General features: G+C 37.8%; 1 protein-coding gene across 1 annotated transcript in view; it reads right to left on the bottom strand.

The window, feature by feature from the left end:
• Positions 1-5,459: 5,459 nt before the first annotated feature.
• DNAJC15 (DnaJ heat shock protein family (Hsp40) member C15) overlaps positions 5,460-22,514 on the bottom strand; it is a 62,235-nt gene continuing 45,180 nt past the window's right edge. Inside the window, exon 6 of the mRNA XM_029210589.1 lies at positions 5,460-5,704. Coding sequence (XP_029066422.1) covers positions 5,634-5,704 — 71 coding nt within the window. The 3' untranslated portion in view covers positions 5,460-5,633. The remainder of the gene's footprint in view (positions 5,705-22,514) is intronic.

Here is a 22,514-nt window from a genome sequence, read left to right as displayed (position 1 = left end):
CCTTTACAGACACGCAAAACCTAAGAGAATTCAGCACCACCAAACCAACTTTACAACAAATGCTAAAGGAACTTCTCTAGGCAGGAAACACAAGAGAAGGAAAAGACCTACAATAACAAACCCAAAACAATTAAGAAAATGGTAATAGGAACACACATTATCGATAATCACGCTAAATGGATTAAGTGCTCCAACCAAAAGACACAGGCTCGCTGAATGGATGCAAAAACAAGACCCACATATATGCTTCTATAAGACACCCACTTCAGACCTAGGGACCCATACAGACTGAAAGTGAGGGGATGGAAAAAGATATTCCACGCAAATGGAAATCAAAAGAAAGCTGGAGTAGCAATTCTCATATCAGACAAAACAGACTTTAAAATAAAGACTATTACAAGAGACAAAGATGGACACTACATAAGATCAAGCGATCAATCCAAGAAGAGATAGAACAATTGTAAACATTTATGCAGGCAACATAGGAGCACCTGAATATATAAGACAAATGCTAACAGCCATAGAATGGGAAATCGAAAGTAACACACAATCATACTAGGGGACTTTAACACCCCACTTTCACCAATGGACAGATCATCCAAAATGAAAATAAATAAAGAAACACAAGCTTTAAATGATACTTTAAACAAGATGGATTTAATTGATGTTTATATGACATTCCATCCAAAAACAATAGAATACACTTTCTTCTCAAGTGCTCATGGAACATTCTTCAGGATAGATCATATCTTGGGTCACAAATCAAGCCTTGGTAAATTTAAGAAAATTGAAATTTTATCAAGTATCTTTTCTGACCACAACGCTATGAGACTAGATATCGATTACAGGAAAAAACTGTAAAAAATACAAATACATGGAGGCTAAACAATACACTACTAAATAACCAAGAGATCACTGAAGAAATCAGAGGAAATCAAAAAATACCTAGAAACAAATGACAATGGAAACACGATGACCCAAAACCTATGGGATGCAGCAAAAGCAGTTCTAAGAGGGAAGTTTATAGCAATACAGTCCTACCTCAAGAAACAAGAAACATCTCAAATAAACAGCCTGATCTCACACCTAAAGCAATTACAGAAAGAAGAACAAAAAACTGCCAAAGTTAGCAGAAGGAAAAAAATCATAAAGATCAGATCAGAAGTAAATGAAAAGGAAATTAAGGAAATGATACCAAAGAGCAATAGAATTAAAAGCTGGTTCTTTGGGAAGATAAACAAAATTGATAAACCATTAGCCAGACTCATCAAGAAAAAAAGGGAGAAGACTCAAATCAATAGAATTAGAAATGAAAAAGAAGAAGTAACAAATGACACTGCTTAAACACAAAGGACCGTGAGAGATTACTACAAGCAACTATATGCCAGTAAAATGGACAAACTGGAAGAAACGGACAAATTCTTAGAAAAGCACAACCTTCCGAGACTGAACCAAGAAGAAATAGAAAATATAAGCAGACCAATCACAAGCACTGAAATTGAGACTGTGATTAAAAATCTTCCAACAAACAAAAGCCCAGGACCAGATAGTTTCACAGGGGAATTCTTTCAAACATTTAGAGAAGAGCTAACACCTATCCTTCTCAAACTTCCAAAACATAGTAGAGGGTAGGAACACTCCCAAACTCATTCTAGGAGGCCACCATCAAACTGATACCAAAACCAGACAAAGATGTCACAAGGAAAGAAAACTACAGATCAATATCACTGATGAACATAGATGCAAAAATCCTCAACAAAATACTAGCGAACAGACTCCAACAGCACATTAAAAGGATCATACACCATGATCAAGTGGGGTTTATCCCAGGAATGCAAGGATTCTTCAACATATGCAAATCAATCAATGTGAGACACCATATTAACAAACTGAAGGAGAAAAACCATATGATCATCTCAATAGATGCAGAAAAAGCTTTTGACAAAATTCAACACCCATTTATGACAAAAACCCTCCAGAAAGTAGGCACAGAGGGAACTTACCTCAACATAATAAAGGCCATATTACAAACCCACAGCCAACATCGTCCTCAATGGTGAAAAACTGAAACCATTTCCTCTAAGATGAGGAAAAAGACAAGGTTTCCCACTCTCACCACTATTATTCAACATAGTTTTGGAAGTTTTAGCCACAGCAATCAGAGAAGAAAAAGAAGTAAAAGGAATCCTATTCAGAAAAGAAGTAAAACTGTCACTGTTTGCAGATGACATGATACTATACATAGAGAATCCTAAAGATGCTACCAGAAAACTACTAGAGGTGATCAATAAATCTGGTTAAGTAGCAGGATACAAAATTAATGCACAGAAGCCTCTTTCATTCCTATACGCTAATGATGAAAAAACCGAAAGAGAAATTAAGGAAACACTCCCATTTACCATTACAACAAAATGAATAAAATACCTAGGAATAAACCTCCCTAAGGAGACAAAAGACCTGTATGCAGAAAACTATAAGACACTGATGAAAGAAATTAAAGATGATACCAACAGATGGAGACATATACCATGTTCTTGGATTGGAAGAATCAACATTGTGAAAATGGCTATACTACCCAAAGCAATCTACAGATTCAATGCAATCCCTATCAAACTACCAATGGCATTTTTCACAGAACTAGAACAAAAAGTTGCACAATATGTATGGAAACAGAAAAGACCCCGAATAGCGAAAGCAATCTTGAGAAAGAAAAACGGAGCTGGAGGAATCAGGCTCCCAGACTTCAGACTATACCATAAAGCTACAGTAATGAAGACAGTATGGTACTGGCACAAAAACAGAAATATAGATCGATGGAACAGGATAGAAAGCCCAGAGATAAACCCACGCACCTCTGGTCAACTAATGTATGACGAAGGAGGCAAGAATACAAAATGGAGAAAAGACAGCCTCTTCAATAAGTGGTGCTGGGAAAACTGGACAGCTACATGTAAAAGAATGAAATTAGAATACTCCTTAACACTGTACACAAAAATAAACTCAAAAGGGATTAAAGACCTAAATGTAAGGCCAAACACTATCAAACTCTTAGAGAAAAACATAGGCAGAACACTCTATGACATAAATCATAGCAAGATCCTTTTTGACCCACCTCCTGGAGAAATAGAAATAAAAACAAAAATAAACAAATGGGACCTAATGAAACTTCAAACCTTTGCACAGCAAGGGAAACCATAAACAAGATGAAAAGACAACCCTCAGAATGGGAGAAAATATTTGCAAATGAAGCAACTGACAAAGGATTAATCTCCAAAATATAGAAGCAGCTCATGCAGCTCAATATCAAAAAAACAAACAATCCAATCCAAAAATGGGCAGAAGACCTAAATAAACATTTCTCCAAAGAAGATATACAGATTGCTAACAAACACATGAAAGGATGCTCAACATCACTAATCATTAGAGAAATGCAAATCAAAACTACAATGAGTATCACCTCACACCAGTCAGCATGGCCATCAAAAGATCTACAAATAATAAATGCTGGGCAGGGTGTGGAGAATAGAGGACCCTCTTGCACTGTTGATGGGAATGTAAATTGATACAGCCACTATGGAGGTTCCTTAAAAAAGTAAAAATAGAACTACCATATGACCCAGCAATCCCACTACTGGGCATATACCGTGAGAAAACCATAATTCAAAAAGAGTCATGTACCAAAATGTTCATTGCAGTTCTATTTACAATAGCCAGGACATGGAAGCAACCTAAGTGTCCATCAGCAGATGAATGGGTAAAGAAGATGGAATATATATATATATAATGGAATATTACTCAGGTATAAAAGGAAATGAAATTGAGATATTTGTAGTGAGGTGGATGGACCTAGAGTCTGTCACAGAGTGAAGTAAGTCACAAAGAGAAAAACAAATACCATATACTAACACATATATATGGCATCTAAACAGAAAAAAAAAAGGTTCTAAAGAACCTAGGGGTAGGACAGGAATAAAGCCACAGACGTAGAGAATGGACTTGAGGACACGGGGAGGGGGAAGGGTGAGCTGGGACGAAGTGAGAGATTGGCATGGACAAATATGCACTATCAAGTGTAAAACAGATAGCTAGTGGGAAGCAGCCACATAGCACAGGGAGATCAGCTCGGTGCTTTGTGACCACAGGCACAGGGTGGATGGGAGAGAGGGAGATGCAAGAGGGAGGAGATATGGGGATATATGTATAGGTGATTCACTTTGTTATACAGAGAAACTAACACACCATTTTAAAGCAATTATACTCCAGTAAAGATGTTAAGAAAAAAAAAAGAAAAAGAAAACTCCCCCACTACAGGATGTGATAAATTGAAAAATATGTCTAGAATATTAAGAAAGCATTTTAAGATAGATGAAATACAATAGTTCAGCTTATCTGGGATGAACCCAGGGTTGTGAAGGAGTACTAGAAAATAATGCTGGTATTCTGCCTCTGAGTCTCTTTTCTCATTTTTAGAATAGTAAAGTGATGATGACCAGGGGCTGTTTTGAGAAAATAATTTAACATGCTGTACATTTCAGGGCCAGGAGTTCCAGACCATGTGTTCATCCTCTGCTTTGGAGAAACCCTGCACTCTAATCAAACTAACTAATACATCCCATTTCTGCTAATTGTGACTGATCTCAGGGGAAACAAAAGAGTCACCAATCATATGGTATATCTCATTGTTTTTAAAGCCAAGGTCTATGCTACTTGTGATTCTATGAAGCTCCCCCTGATGCTCAATTTAAAATATTGTTTTCTTTTTTTGAACTTCTTTAGCACTGCCTCTCAAATAGTATTTGTGTGGTTTATCTTTTCCCTAACTGTAAGTCCCTTTGGGTCACGATCCATGACTGGTTCACACCTGTAACTCTCAAGGAACCTTACAGTGCCTCACATGTTACAGGTGGTTAATAAATATTTGTAGAATGAATAATTGAATAAATATACAGTACCAGAAGACTATAATTAAATACAAATCCCTCAGACTTCTCCCAGCTCTTTTCAGGCTTTCCTCACAGGGCTCATTTTGTAAACCTTCAATCATTTTAGTTGCTCTCCAAGTTCTCATGCTTCAGCTACAGGGTCTCAGGGAGAGCAGAGTTCTTTCCTAACCACTGCTTTACAAAACACCATTTAGTAAATTCAATCAACTTTCAAATCACTTCCCTGGGATGGCAGTCAGTGTTTCGTCTCAAAATATTTAAAGCACCTTACATAGGCAGAGTACTAAATTCCTCTGAGGAAACAAGGGACAACATAAATATAAGCAGCAAGAAACTTTCTACCCATCGCTCACAAATTCCAATTATATTAGCGATGATTATACTTGTATGGGGGTTAGTGGGGGTGGGGTGGGAGGAATTCGGAACTAACAGAAGTCTTAAAATGTATGACTATCAGAGAGAGGAAGAAAATAAGGGGGAAAGATCAGTGATTGAATTTTAACGTGTTCCTCTGAAAGATAAAACAAAGATGGACTGTTCATCTTTTATTATTATATAGCTTAGCAGTGGAAGAAATGATTGTGGTCACTACATGTATGAAAATTATGAAGGTAATGATTTAGATTAACTTGCAAGGCATTTTTTATAAGGTCCCCCTTTTTCTCCTTCAGAGTGGTCCTTGAGCATCAATCAATGTTTGGTGGCTGCTTCTAGCAAGTCTTTTGCTTCATTAATTTTGGTTGCTAAGTAAGGAGATCCACCTGAGAGGACAAAGAAAAGTAAATGGATTAAAACACACTTCATTATTGACAGTTTTTAAAGTCTCAAATGAAATATAATACTTATGGAGTACAGACTTAGAGTCACTGTGCCCTAAAATAAAATTGTCAGTTCTTTTTTAGAGTTCTTCACAATGAATTACTGCTAATGCAAAGAGCAAGAGGAAAACTGAGGTGAATTTCAAACTCAGAATCATTATAAATCACAAACAGACGCTTTTTGACATACAAAAATACTGGCCCCAGAACTGTCACGTTAAAGCTATTTAAGCACCATATGCCTTCTAACTTCTAGTCCTGAACACTTTCATTGCTTAACACTAGAACTAACAATCATATTACAGTTCACCAGTCCCTTTGTGTTTGTTTTTATTTTTTTTCTCCCCTTGAGTACAAATGATCTATAGCTGTTGAAAACATCATAAGACCTCAATAGCTCACAACAAACCAAAAACGTCTAGATAGCACTGGTGTGTATATTGTCCTGACTTTATCCAGGCCTTTTACTGATATCATGCCACCCACTTTAAAAAGGAAAAAGAAAAAAAAAAAGGCGGTGGGGGGGAAGAAAGCAGGGAAACAGAACAGCATAAGGGCAATGCTGAAGGAGCTATATTTAGTTTTTTACCCTTGAAGATATCACTGACATTTTCACATCAAGATCTGAATCACTATAAACACTTACGGATTATATCACAGAGTGCCCTTGAATATACAATAAGAATTACAAATGAAATTGATGCAAGTTTCCATATGCACTTGACTCTGAAATAAACTGACTTCAGGATTATCTTTGAAAATGATCTCAGAATTAGGTAATGTCAATCTTGGTAACAAGCTGGTTAAATTTTGAGAGTTACCAATGTAATGCCAGGCATCCTGTATATCCTCAACAACTACCAAAATATTAATTGAACTCAAACATAACCTTTAATTGATTGATATGAATTCTGGATATTTAAATCACTGGCCATAACATGCTCATTTAGCAGAAAGAAAAAAAAAGGCATGGAAGATCGAAAGTCTCATTAAACATTATATTTATTGATGGCAATGTTAGAGGGAAAAAATTGACAGTTTATTCAGAATAACATTGAATTACCCTTCACCCTCTTTTAATGAGGGGGACACTGGACTTCTCAATTATGTGCATGGCAGAAACTTTGGGTTCGGCACTCATTCTACCTTCCTAAAACTTGGAAAAGGCCCTAAGCCTAAAACTACGATTCCTATATTCTCTTCAAGTAGTGTTTGATTCAAATTAGGATCTATCAATGAGAGGCAGTCTTGTGAGATTTGAAAGGCTAAAGAGAAAGGTTTTCTTGCTGGGCCTCTTTGTTACTGCTGCTAGCAAGTGAAATCATGGTGTAGTGATGGCCGCATCTGTGCTTTCCTTAAAGTTCTAGTGGCAGTCCATGAGGTAGTCAATGAGTAGCTCTCCTGACAGAGCAGCTCTGTAATTACTAGGGGAGCCATTCTTGTAAGCCAAGTCTAAAATGTACTCCTTTAGACCTTCCAACAATTTGTAACCATTCATTCCCTGCACTAAATGCTCTCCTGCTTAAAACCTCTGGTTTCTGGCACTGAATCTTGACTAATATAAAATATATAGGATACATATCCTTTATTTAATGGAAACAATACAGTTTTGAATCTTTCGATCCTGCTCAGGTTTCTTGGGGGGAATCATCTGGATTCCATTTAATTAGCATACTCACCCTCTGGGATTCCCTGGTGGCGCAGTGGTTGAGAATCTGCCTGCCAATGCAGGGGACACTGGCTCGAGCCCTGGTCTGGGAAGAGCCCACATGCCGTGGAGCAACTGGGCCCGTGAGCCACAATTACTGAGCCTGTGCTCTAGAGCCTGTGTGCCACAACTACTGAAGCCTGTGCTCTACAGCCCACGAGCCACAACTACTGAGCCCACCTGCCACAACTACTGAAGCCCACGCGCCTAGAGCCTGTGCGCCGCAGCAAGAGAAGCCACCGCACCACAACGAAGAGTAGCCCTCGCTCACCGCAACTAGAGAAAGCCAGCACATAGCAACGAAGACCCAACGTAGCCAAAAATGAAAAAAATAATTAATAAAAAAAAATTTATCAAAAAACTAACACTGGATATACATTGACCTCAATGAAGTTTGATGACACTATCAATTCATACTGTCCAAAAATAACTGGGGCTCAGCAAGTCCACGATCAAAACCACTGTGATGAGCATAGTAACTAGGCATTATTCTAATATAGTATTTCATTTGGTTCCTCCAACTATCCTTTGTAGTTGCTCAATTCTTATTTTCATTACATAAAGAAAACTGAATCACAAAAAAGTTTAGTTACTTGCCCAACACTAGCCACAGAGTTAAAATGAGGTGGAGTCAGGATTCCCAGGAATCCCACACCACACTGTCTCTCACTCTCTTTACAAACTTCTTTGCTTATTAAATTCCTACCATGTTAAACATTTGGTTGTTATAAACCTTTTCTACTTTCTTCAAGCCGGTAACCCCATCCCAGGTCCTCTTCCTTCTTAGGAAGATTGAAATCATGCCTTGTGGTTTACTTTTAAAGTATATGTCTATCTACTCATTACATAATAAATACGTTGAAGAGCAATCATGTCTTAGATCTCTCTGTATTATCAGCACAGCTCTGAGTACACAGAAGGGAGTGGAGACGTGTCCTTGATGGGGAGAAGGAAGTGGTGAATCACTATTCCCTTACTTTCTTGCATCAAGTACCAGTTTCAGAAAAGTAAAATCACTCCAGAGAGACAGAAAACAGGATAAACAAGTGTGTTACAAGTGGGTGCTTTAAAAATAAATACCTGCAAAACATCTGGGTAAAACAATCCTAACCAGCACAAGAGAAAATAAGCAAATATTCTACAACTAACAATTGTTACAAAGTTAGGTACAGGCATACCTTGTTTTCTCATGCTTTGTTTTATTGCACTTTGTAGATACTGAGTCTTTTACAATTGAAGGTTTGCAGCAACACTGTGTCAAGGAAGTCTTATCAGTGCCATTTTTAAAACAGGTTTATTTTTTAATTATGGTATGAACATACATTGTTTTTTAAATATAATGCTATTTCACACTTAACAAACAACAGTATAGTGTAAACATAACTTTTGTATGTACTGGGAAACCAAAATATTCGTGTGACTTGCTTTATTGCAATATTTGCTTTATTGGAGTGGTCTGGAACTGAACCTAGTATCTTTGAGGTATGCCTGTATAATTTATTACTAATGTGAGTTTCACAGAAAGTACACCAATGTGAGGATTAAGAATATATAAGTTCCTTTTTTCCTTGGGTCTTCCTTATGCAGATCCATATATTCCTTAACTCTCGTTAAAACTTATGAATGTCTACATCCCAAATCTGTAAGACAGAAGTAAGAAGTATTGCCATCTGCTGATTTGAAGGGTTCTTAAAAGCCACCCACCCTTCTTAAAAGAAAGATGTTAAAATCACATTGAAGCACATAGGAGACTGACTTCTCTGAACTTCAGATAAGTTCCAGTGATCTGCTCCCCAGTGAAACTGGTGAAAACTATATAATAACCCCCAACCATTTGTAACCTCTAGAAATGATCTTAAAAACAAAAAGAAAAAAGAAAAATCTACTAGAGAAGATCTATGAGAAGTCAGTAGGAATCTGTGGTAAACGGCTCCCTCCTATTCCCCTCCCAGCTCAGCAAGGCAGAGACTCCATGCTGGACTGCTCTAGCAGGAACACAGGCCTCCATCTCTCCCCAGCTCCTGGACAGAGGGCTTTCTTTCTGGGAGGAGCAGGACGGACCTTCGTATTTCTCTTCCTACTCGCAGTTGCCTGGTGCTGAGGCTCAGTCACAGGAAAGTGGAACAGAGGCTCTACCGTGGACATGGCTCCCTTAGAATAAATACTGGGACCTCAACAGCTCTTTTCCCAGCCCACAAGGCATGGTGGTTTCACACCAGGATAGGCAAGCTGAGAAGACCTCTGGCTACTTCACTAAAACCATCCAGCCAGTTAATAAACAAATAATAATAACAAGCTAGCCTGGGGGGTGGGGGGTGGCAAACCAATACCCAAAGCTGCTATAATACATAATCTAAAATATTCAGTTTCCAACAAAATATTTCAGGGCATGTAAAGGAACAGGCAAGTATGACAGTATGACCCATACACACATCATGAAAAAAGTAGCAACAGAAACTATCTCTGAGAGGGACCAAACGCTGGATTTGTGGAAAAAGTTTCCAAAGTAGTCATTATACATTCACAGAACTAAAATTTAAAAAAAAAAATCACTAGAGGGGCTCAAGAGTAGATTTGAACTGGCATAAGACAGAATGAGCAAACTTGAAGATACAATGATTGCGATTATGCAAACTGAAGATCAGAGAGAAAAAGGAAAGAAGTAGAAAAAACCAGAGCCTCAGAGAAATGTGGGACATCATAAAATCCATAAAAATACATGAAATGGGAGTACCAGGAGAGGAAAAGAGAAAAAACAATCTTTAAAGATATACTGGCTAAAAATTTCCCAAGTTTATTGAAAAACAATAACCTACACATCCAAGAAGCTCAGCAAACTCCAAGTAGGATAAATTTAATAAGGCCTAAAACACACATCATTAAAACATGCTAAAAGTCAAAGACGAGAAAATATGGAAGGTAGCATTAAATTAATTAAAAAATGAGGCCACTAGACGGAGGTGGCTTTAATGCCTTAGTAGACTACATAATCAAATTAAAACCTAAGGCTGTAAATCTCTCCACATTAAGAAATTAAAACCTGAGTACAACTAATCACAAACAGCCAACTAGACTTTTCCAAGTAAAGCAAATGCTTACGCTACAGCCAATCAAATAATTTTCTTGGTTTGATTTGGCCTCTTCTCTATAAAAATCTTTCCACTAGAGGGCTCCTAACCACTTTCGGACTGGTGCTGCCCAATTCAAATCAATTTTTGCTCAAACGAACTCTTAAAATTTTTAATATGCCTCAGTTTATCTTTTAACAGTAGCAAGAGAAAGACAGTGTGACACTTATAAAGGAACCCAATAACATAAAAAGCTAACTTAGCAGAAAAACAATGGAGGCCAGGAAGGCAGTGGTATAACATAAAGTCCTCAAAGAAAAAACTGTTGACCAAGAATGCTATACATTCAGCAAAGCTGTTATTCAGAAATGAAGGTGAAATAAACACTATCCTAGATAATCAAAAACTGAAAGAATTTATTGTTAACCGATCCACTTTAGAAGAAATACTAAAGGAAATTATTTAGGCTGAAAGAAAGTGACCTCAGATGGTAATCTGAATTTACATATACAAAGAGCACTAGTAAATGTAACTGTGTAATTATAAAAGACAATATAAATGCCTATTTTGCTTTCTTCTCTTAACTGATTGAAAAGGTAACTGTAAAAAATATGCATAAAATGCACTGTTTGGTCTGTAACACAGAAATATAATACATGCATAATACACATGCTAGTAACAGCACAAAGGTGTATAGGAGCAAAGCTGTTATAGATTAAGAAAATAACAGCAGACAGTAATGATTCTAACAATGTACTGTTCAGCTTGTAACATTAGTAGATGTTATGTGTATAACAATAATACCACAAAAGGGGGAAAATGGGAATAGAGCTATATAGAAGTAATATTTCCATATATATTGTAAGAATTAAGCTAGTATAAATCTGAAGCTGATTCTGAGAAATTAAGATGTATATGGTAAACCCTAGAGCAATCACTTTTAAAAACCCTCAAGAATAATGAAATAATAAAATCAAAATACTACATTAGAAAATATTCAGTGCAAAAGAAAGCAATAAAGGAAGACTAACAGAGGGGTAAAAAAGACATGACATTGAAAACAAAGAGCAAATGCAGGGACTTCCCTGGTGGCACAGTGGTTAAGAATCTGCCTGCCAATGCAGGGGACACAGGTTCAAGCCCTGGTCTGGGAAGATCCCACATGCCGCAGGGCAACTAAGCCCGTGAACCACAACTACTGAGCCTGCACTCTAGAGCCTGTGTGCCACAACTACTAAGCTCACGCACCACAACTACCGAAGCCCATGCACCTAGAGCCCATGCTCCACAACAAGAGAAGCCACCGCAATGAGAAGCCCACACATCGCAATGAAGAGTAGCCCCTGCTCACTGCAACTAGAGAAAGCCCACACACAGCAACAAAGACCCAATGCAGCAAATAAATAAATATTTTTTAAAAAGCAAATGCAGACATAAATCCAACTATATCAATAATAAAATTACATGTGAACAGAATAAACAATCCAATCTGTCATTAGGTTGTCAGGTTGGATTAAAAAAACATGATCCAACTAAAGGCTGTTTACAGGAGACAGACTTTAGATTCAAAAACACAAATAGATTGAAAGTAAAAGGATGGAAAAAGAGGTATCATGAAACACCAACCACAGACAAACTAGAATGGCTATACTCATGAGACAAAATAGAGTTTAAAACAAAAAAGTGTTCCTATAAATATATATGCTCTTAACAACAGAGCACCAAAATATATGAAACGAAAACTAAGAAAAATGAACAGAGAAACAGACAATTCAACAATAAGAATTAATGCCCCACTTTCAATAATGGATAGAACAACTAGACAGAAGATCAACAAGGAAGTAGAAGACTTGGACAACACTTAAAACCAACTAGACCTAACAGATATCTACAGAACACTCCACCCAACAACAGAATATACATTCTTCTCAAGTGCACATGGAACATTTTCTAGGAGAAGCCATATGATAGGCCATAAAACAAACCTCAATAAATTAAAAGGATAGAAACAATACATTATGTTCTCCAACCACAATTGAATGAAATTAGAAATCAATAGCAAGGACAAATTTGGGAAATAAATACTTACAGGCCATAGCTTAAGTAGTGCTTAGAGAGCAATTATAGTTTTAAGTTCCTGGGTTAAAAAAGAAAAAAGATCTAGGGACTTCCCTGGTGGTCCAGTGGCAAAGAATCTGCCTTCTGATGCAGGGGATGTGAGTTTGATCCCTGGTCTGGGAACTAGGTTCCCACATGCCACAGGGCAGCTAAGCTGCATCACAACTACTGAGCTCTCGCGCTGCAAAACTAGAGCCCACGTGCTCTGGAGCCCGCGCACCACAACTACAGAGCCCATGAGCCCTGGAGCCTGTGCACCACAACTAGAGAGAGAAAACCCACATGCCACAACTAGAGAGAAGCCCATGTGCTGCAATGAAGAGCCTGCGCACCACAACAAAAGACCCCACATGCCGCAACGAAGATCCTGTCTGCCTCAACTAAGACCCGACTCAGCCAAAATAAATGAATGAATAAATGAATGAATAAATTAAATTAAATAAAAAAGGAAAGAAAAAAAGATCTCAAATCAATAACCTAAACTTCAACCTTAAGACACTGGAAAGAGAAGAGCAAACTAAACCTAAAGCAGGAAGAAGAAAGGAAATAGTAAAAATTAAAACAAAAATTCATGAAAGAGAGAACAGAAAAACAACAGGGAAAATCAACCAGCCCAAAAGATGGCTCTTTGAAAAGAAGTCCTTAGCTTGTTGATCAGCAAAACAAACCTTTAGCTTGTCCAAGCTTGACCAAGAAAAAAAGAAAACAGATTCAAATTACTAGAATCAGAAATCAAAGAGAGGACATTACTATCATACCTTGCAGAAATAAAAATAATTATAAAGGAGTACTATAAATAACTATTTCAACAAATTAGAAAACATATATAAAATTAGACAAATTCCTCAAAAGACACAAATTACTGAAACCGTCTCAAGAAAAAATGGACAATCTGAATAGATCTATTACAAGTGAAGAGACTGAATCAGTAATCAAAAAACTATGCAAAGAAAACCCAGGTCTAGATGGTTTATAGAAGGGGAGGGAATGCTCCCTAACTCATTTTACAAGGCCCATATTATCTTGATAACAAACCAAACAAAGACATCACAAGAAAACTATAGATCAATATTTCTTATGAATGTGAATGCAAAAAACTCAACAAAATACTAGCAAACTGAATCTAGCAACATACTAAAAAAATTTTGTACACCATGACCAAGTGGGATTTATCCCAGGGATGAAAGATTGGTTTAACAGCCAAAAATCAATTAATGTAACCCACTACATCAACAGAATAAAAAGCAAAAAACAAAAATCACATAATAACCTGAATATGTGCAGAAAAAGCATTTGACAAAAACACTCAACAAACTTAGAAAGTAACTTCTTAACCTGACAAAGGGCATCTATGAAAAACCCACAGCTAATACCCCACTTAATGGGGGAAAGATTGGGTGCTTTTCCATAAGATCAGAACCAAGACAAGAATGTCCTTGCTTACAACTTCTTCTCAACATTGTACTGAGCTTCTATTCAGGGAAATTAGGTAAGGAAAAGAAATAAATTGTATCCAGATTGGAAAGGAAGAAGTAAAACAAACTCTACTCATAGATGACATAGTTTTACATATAGAAAACCCTAATGAACTTACCAAAAAAACTACTGGAATAAACAAGTTCAGCAAGGTTGAAGGATATAAGATCAACATATAAAAATCAATGATATTCCTATACATTCACAATGAATAATTCAAAAATGAAATTAAGAAAATAATTCTAGGGACTTCCTTGGTGGCCCAGAGGTTTAGAATCCACCTGCCAGTGCAGGGAACTGGGTTCAAGCCCTGGTCCGGGAAGATCCTACATGCCACGGAGCAACTAAGCCCGTGAGCCACAACTAATGAGCCCGCACTCTAGAGCCCGCGAGCCACAACTACTGAGCCGGCGCTCTACAGCCCTCAAGCCACAACTACTGAGCCTGAGAGCCACAACTACTGAAGCCTGCGTGCCTAGAGCCCATGCTCCGCAACAAGAGAAGCCACCACAATGAGAAGCCCGAGCACCACAACAGAGAGTAGCCCCCACTCGGTACAACTAGAGAAAGCCCGCGTGCAACAACGAAGACCCAATGCAGCCAGAAATAAATAAATAAATAAAATATAATAAAAAAAGGAAAATAATTCTATTCACAACAGTATCAAAAAGAATAAAACACTTTAGAACTACAAAATATTGGTGAAAGAAATTAAAGAAGATCTAAATAAATGGAAAAACATCCCACGTCCATGGATCAGTAGGTTTAACGTTAAGATGGCAATGCTCCCTAAGCTGACTTACAGATTCAACACAATCTCTATGAGAATTCCAGTTGACTTGTTTGTAAAAACTGACAAGCTGATTCTAAAATTCACATGAAATTGCAAGGGACCCAGAATAGCCAAAACAATCCTATAAAAAAGAATAAAGTAAGAGGAGTCACACTTCAAAAAATTAAAACTTGGGCTTCCCTGGTGGCGCAGTGGTTGAGAGTCCGCCTGCCGATGCAGGGGACACGGGTTCGTGCCCCGGTCCGGGAAGATCCCACATGCCGCGGAGCGGCTGGGCCCGTGAGCCATGGCCGCTGAGCCTGCGCGTCTGGAGCCTGTGCTCCACTACGGGAGAGGCCACAACAGTGAGAGGCCCGCGTACCACAAAAAAAAAAAAAAAAAAATTAAAACTTATTACAAGGCAAAGGTTATCAAGACAGTGTGGTACTGGCACCAAAGACAAACATACAGATCGACGGAACAGAACTGAGGATTGGGAGATGGGGTGCGGGTAGAGCTAAAGGATGATAGAGTTTCCTTCTGAGGTGATGAAAATGTTCTAAAATTGACTGTGGTAATGGTGGTACACATCTGTAAATATACCAAAAACTACTGAATTGTACACTTTAAATGGATGAATCATATGGTACATGAATTGTATCTCAATATAGCTGTTTTAAAACAACAGACAGAAGGCTCTGAAGAATACTTTGAGTCTGATTCAGTTTATCAGATCCTTATAGAGAATCACAGAAACCTAGGGTTGGAAGAGTCTTAAAGGGTTCTTACCTGTTACACAATACATGAATACCTCCTATTACATCACCAACAAACTGTCCTCCAACAGTTTTCAATCTCAGATTACCTTTACTGCTTTGCTTGAACATCAGTTTTTCCACTGCTGTAACTCCAGTGCCTAGCTCCCAGTAGGTACTTGTAAGTACTAGTTGACTGATATCTCATGAAGGGGAACTAGGATAGCTCCAACTACAAGCACAGTCTTCCTTATAGAGGTCCAATCTTCACTGCTCATAGTTTCTTCTAAGTGAACATAATTCTGCCTCCATAAAGGCACAGAAGAGAGACTTCACATATTCATGCAACATTTTAAGTATTAGATATTGCATAGAAGTCCTCCAATTTTCTCACGATAGCAAGGTTTCTTATTCATTATTGCTTCACCCAAAAACCTAGGAGTTACCCTTCTTCATTTTTACTACCTCCAATCCATGAGCTTTGTTGGCTTTATCTTCAAAATATATCCTGAACTGGACCATTCTTTACCTCCTTTGTTACAAAACCCATAGTGTAAATCAATATCATTCTTTCTTTGGTAACAATTTTCTCTACTAACTTCCTTGCTTCCACTCTTGACATCCTATAGCTATCTTTTCTCCATAGCTGCCAAAGCAGACTTTCTCATATTGTAAATCAGATACCATATCATTCCCATTACACTTGAAGGTAAAAGCCAAAATTCTTAGCATTAGCTCTCCAGCTACGTCATCATTTGGCCCTGGATGTTCTCTCCAATCATATTTCCTACCACTTTTCTCCTTCTCACTACACTCTAGCCAATCTCCTTACAATTCCAGAAATACACAGTATGTTCTCATTCCAAGACCTTTGCACTTGATGTTCCTTCTGCCTAAAATACTCTTAAGATTTTTGCATGACTTCCTACTCCCTCAGCAGGTCTTTGCTCAAATATTATCCCCTTACAGAGAATTTTAAGATGATATAAGTAATACTGCAACTGCCTCCTCTCCAGCTGCTGATCTCTACCCCTCCCCCACTCTGCTTTATTTTTCTAAAAGCTCTTATTATCATGTGACATTTTTCATACTAGCCTTTTCTGCCTAACTACTCCCAAAACTTAGTGGCTAACAACAACAATGGTTTTTTTCCCCTCACTATTCCATGGATTAGCTGGGCAGTTCTCCTGAGCTGGGTCAGGGGAGCCAGGGCTGGATGTTACAGGGTGGCCTCACTGGGACTTCACCTGGGATGGCTAGTCCTTACTCTCAACTTGGTCTTTTATCCTTCAGGAGGCGTAAACCAACCCGGTCTTCTTCACATGGTAGTCTCCAGGTTCTAAGAGGGTAACGGCTGAAGCTGCAAAGCTTCTTGAGGCCTAGACTCAGAATTCATACAATGTTACTTCTGCTATATTGTTTTGTTGAATGAACGAATGACTGCTCATATGACACTGCTTCCAGCTTCTCAACATCCTGTTTGGTTTCCTCTGAATACTACTTAGTTTGTCCATGTCTTCCAAAACCTAGCATCCAGAAAGGGACACAAAATTCTGGACAAGATCTAACTTCAGCTCAGTATAGCTGGGTAATAAATATTAGTTGAAAAAGTGAGTGACAAGTACAGAAGATTGTGGTAATATTCAGTCTCATAATACAGATACTGTGTGCCCTTTAATGCAGCTTAAGAATGCACTGGCTTACTTCTAGTGGCTTTTACACCGTTGAATCTTATAGCCTTTAAGATCAAATATACCCCCATGGCTCTTTTTCATGTGTAACACTGCCAAGTCTCTGCTCTATATTTACACAATTGATTTTGGGGACCTAAAAGAACATTACATTTATCCCTGTTGAATTTAAATTTAATCTCTTCTAATTCATTGATTTCTCTAGTTGATCATTTCCACTGACACACTTTTTGGTCTGAGATGAAAAAGTCTGAAAACTGTTGCTTTCATACAAAATACATGGCATTCAAAAAAATAATTACCTTGTATACCCAAAGAAGGCCTGAAAAGGGAGAAAATAAGTTCCTAGAGGAGTATTAGGAACCCCTGGGGGTCCACAGTGCACGCCTTGCTAAGGCTGCTATATACATCAATGAGAATGAACAAATGACTGCTCCACATTACAATATGGATGAATCGCACAAAGATAATGTTGACCCAAAGCAGCCAGATGCAAATGACTCGACATTCAAGAGACGAAGCTAACCTGTGATATATACATCAAGATAGTGGCTCCTTTTAAGGCTGCGGTAGACTGAAAGGGGTCTTGAAAGTACCCCACACTTTTCAGGGGTATGGTGATGTTTTCGTCCTTGATCTGGGGGCTGTTTATATGAGTATGTTTGCAAAAATTTATTTAGATGTATATTATGATGTGAACTTTGCTGCCTGTATTTTCTACTTCAATACAAAGAGAACCTAAAAATAAAAAGAGATTGAGGAGAAACATAATCTCTTTAAAAAAAGGAAATCAAATTACATCACTCTACTGCTTAAAACCTGACAGTAACTTCCCACTCTATTTAGAATAAAGTTCAAATATTGGGTTGGCCAAAAACGACCCAAATATTGGGTCGTTCGGGTTTTTCTGTGACATCTTACGGAATATTAATATTATACAGAACCTATAGTGTTTCACTACCATAAAGCATACTGTTTTCAAACTCTGGGCACCACTTCATCTCATGCAGCTTCTCCCCTTGCTTATTACACCCCTATCACACTAGTTTTCTCCCTTAAGCACAGTAAGTTCTTTCCTCCTAGGAACATGCTAGTTCCTTAACTTTCCAACCACTCTTCACATGGCTAGCTTCTTTTCATCCCTTAGAGCTCCTCAGAGAGGCCTCCCCAATCATCCCATGTAAAGTTGCCTCTTTCCCGTATTCTATAATCTCAGGCCATTGTGCCCTTTATTGCACTTATTGCAATTTGAAATAGGTTTAATTGTTTTTTGTCTGTCCCTCCACTAGAATGTATGTTCCACGAGGACAAGGATTTAGTTGCCCTGTTTTACAGTTTTGGGGTTTTTTTAAAATTTATTTATTTTATTTTTATTTATTTTTGGCTGTATTGGGTTTTCATTGTGGTGCGCAGGCTTCTCATTGCGGTGGCTTCTCTTGTTGAGGAGCACGGGCTCTAGGCGTGTGGGCTTCAGTAGTTGTGGCACACAGGCTCAGTAGTTGTGGCTCATGGGCTCTAGAGCGCAGGCTCAGTAGTTGTGGCACACGAGCTTAGTTGCTCCACAGCATGTGGGATCTCCCCGGGCCAGGGCTCGAACCCGTGACCCCTGAATTGGCAGGTGAATTCTTAACCACTGCACCACCAGGGAAACCCCGCTCTGTTTTACAGTTTAAATCCCAAGATTTATTAGCACAATGTTCTGACACCTTGTAGAAGCTGAATAAATAATTTCTGAATGAATAAAAAGAATAGTTTCAGGTCATTTCACATCAAGCTAATAAGTCTTTTAAAATTTTGATATGATCATTATATATTCATTTTCACAACACTATTTTACCTGTACATTTTATTTGTATGCCTTCTTTTTATTGATTTGCTTATTCATTCACTCATGAAAAAAATTAGAATTTATTAAATGTCAAACACATAGGTTCTAAAGATAAATAAGCCATGTTCTTTACTTTTAAACATCTCACCACTTATCAAGGAAAATTAATATGTGAGAAAAACGAAATTATCTTATACAAAGTCTTAAATCTAATTAAAATGTTGAAATGAAGGGAAATGAAAGATGAGCCCTCTAAAACAAATAATAGTCTAGTACATCTATCAAAAAAGGAAATTGAGCTAATTAGGCATTACTTTTTCTTAGTGATTCCATGTTGACTCTTAGTGATCATCTCTTCCTTTTTCTAAATGTTTGAAATACATATTTTAAATGCAATATATTATAATAAGTTGTAATATATTATTACCAGGGCTTCATGTCAAATTTGGCTTCTTTTACAATAAGGGTAATTAAGGAAAACCCATTCAACAGTATAATTACTTTGACTTGCTTTTAATCCCAATATTTAATTTAATTTTGATTTAAATACTATTAAAGAAGAGAGAGCATTATATGTTTATTGAAAGGGGACATACATGGAAAAAAGACTGAGAATGTGCTGCGGCAGGCAGATTTCAGCTAAGTGTAAGGAAGAACTTTTTAGTAGTTACCGCTGCCTATCAGAGCACTACTTTGCAAAGCAGGAAGCTCTCCATCACTAAATATCTTTAAGGAAAGCTAACAGGGCATTTTTCCCAGGATGGAGCAGAAAGATTTAGTAGGCAGCATTGATTAGACCAGTGTCCTCAAACTATGGTGAAGCACTTTTTAAAAAATTTTCTTGGATGTCACAGCAATGTCAAATGGCTATAAAGATTTCTGAATGCTTTTTTGCGGTACGCGGGCCTCTCACTGCTGTGGCCTCTCCCATTGTGGAGCACAGGCTTCGGAGGCGCAGGCTCAGCGGCTCACGGGCCCAGCCACTCCGCGGCATGTGGGATCTTCCCAGACCGGGGCACGAACCCGTGTCCCCTGCATCGGCAGGCGGACTCTCAACCACTGCGCCACCAGGGAAGCCCTGAATGCTTACTTTTGATTTCAGTTTTTGATTTGTGCACACAGGTAACAAACTGGCCTGGTATGAACAGGCAAACTACATTTTGAGAAGCACTGGATTAGACAGTCTATGAGAGATCTCTGAGGTTCTACAGTTTTTCAAACTTACCTAGTCTGTCTTCCTATTTTCGTTAGGCATTAATATCAAACTACTAACTTCATAACTAATCGTTTTCTCCAGTACTTTAAAAAAATACAAGCTAAAAGATATTCTAAAAGCATTAGATCAAAGAGCGGAGACATTTTTACTGCATTACCTTTTATCTCACTAAAAGAAAAGGCAAAATTTAGGGTTTTCTTGTTTTTCAAAATTTACTTTTACCAAAGCACATCTGAATGCTCATTTAAAACTGGTTACAAAAAATTTATTTCCAGTTATCTCCCACACCTAATTTTCTGGTGTCACTTTCTTTGCACAAGCTAATAATGAAATATGTAACAAGTTATCTTGATCACACATTTGAAGTTCTTGCTTTGTTTTACCAGCTGGTAGCAAAACCAAGAGAAAAGCCACGTGGGGGTGGGGTAGTGAGAGAAAGAATATGCATGAATTTCAGAAGCACTGGGTGGAGGAGTCAAGTGTTTGCAACCACCTATAAATAACACTCAGTGGTGACCTGGCCAAGCAAATATGGTAAAGAATTGTAAAAAGAGCAGGCAAAACTGAGAGTTGCCCGTTCTCATACTTCCCCAAATATTCCTGGCTTTTTCTCTGCAAGGACAGACATTTTCATTTAAAATCTATTATCTTCTTATAGAGACAGATTGTACCAGATGAGGAATATCCTTATCTAAATATAACTACTGTAGAGTTAGAAATCAGAAAATATAAACCATTGTGAAAATAAATAACAAAATCCATTATCTTCTTCCCATTAAAAATGAAGCAAAACAAAACAGCCTTTTTTCTCAAGAGATAATTTCCAGATTTATGAGCTATCATCTCCCAACTCCATCAAACATGAATTTTTTTCCCTCAAGTAGTTGCAATATTCCTTAAATCATCATACTTGTACTAGAGCAGGAGTTCTTAACTATGAGTATATGGATGGGTTTTAAGAAGTCTATGAACTCTCTGAAACTCCAAATATTATAAAATTTTGGGTGAATGAGCAATTATATGGACAAGATGTCTACAGTTGTCACATTTGTTGTTGACAACTGTTGATTAAAAGCATCTTTCTTAGGTTAAAAATGTGATCCGAATAGAAATACAAGGTACGGGTTCTTAATTAATTGAATAGGTATATAAAAGTATTACATTATATCATATATCCAAAAAAAGCTTTAGAAATAAATCCTTTCATTTTGTAGATGGTAACATTGACATTTGGAGAGGTTAGGGGGGTGTTCAAGGCCATGCTGCTAGCTAGAAGGCAGAAGATGAAGAAGAAGAATGCTGGCTCCTACTTCCGGATCCATTCCCTCCCACTCTGCCACCAATGCAAGGCCAGACTAGAGGATACTAGTAAGCACACTAAGGGCAGCCAACAACCCCAATTCTGATAAATATACAATCTCAGAATAAATCAAGTAATTCTTTAAACACTACTGGCTCATAACATATATAAACATTTTCTATATTTTACTAAAGGTATTTAAAAATATATATTCTTTTAGACACATTTTAGAGCTCACTTCCTTGCCAGTAGACACAATCAACAACTTGTCAATCATCTGAAATACATGAGTGCTTGATCCCACTGCAATCAACGAGAGAAGGGCATACACTTGATAAACTCCTCCCTCCCGCTCTCCCTTCCTTCCTTCCTTTCTCCCTTCCTACCTTTCTTTAATATTTTATTCCCTCCCTCCCTCCCTTTCTTTCTTTAATATCTTTATTGGAATATAATTGCTCTACAACGTCCCCATATCTCCTCCCTCATGTCCCTCCCACCCTCATCACACCCCTCTAGGTGATCACAAAGCACTGAGTTGATCTCCCTGTGCGATGCAGCTGCTTCCCACTAGCTATTTTACATTTGGTAGTGTAAGTATGTCCATACCACTCTCTCACTTCGTCCCAGCTTACCCTTCCCCCTCCCCGCATCCTCAAATCCATTCTCTATGACTGTGTCTTTATTCCTGTCCTGCCCCTAGGTTCATCAGAACCATTTAAACACATTTCTTTCTGAGTCAATTACTCTGAAAGCCAACAATGCAAAGTAAATTAGTTGAATGGATCTTTTAGTAACTGTTGAAGCTGTTTAGAAATTTTAAG

This window comes from Monodon monoceros, unplaced genomic scaffold (genome assembly GCF_005190385.1).
Source record: "Monodon monoceros isolate NGI ecotype Baffin Bay Population unplaced genomic scaffold, NGI_Narwhal_1 Super_Scaffold_8, whole genome shotgun sequence".
Taxonomy (NCBI): domain Eukaryota; kingdom Metazoa; phylum Chordata; class Mammalia; order Artiodactyla; family Monodontidae; genus Monodon; species Monodon monoceros.
Note: the sequence above shows the minus strand (reverse complement) of the source record. Positions and strands in the feature narration are given on the sequence as shown.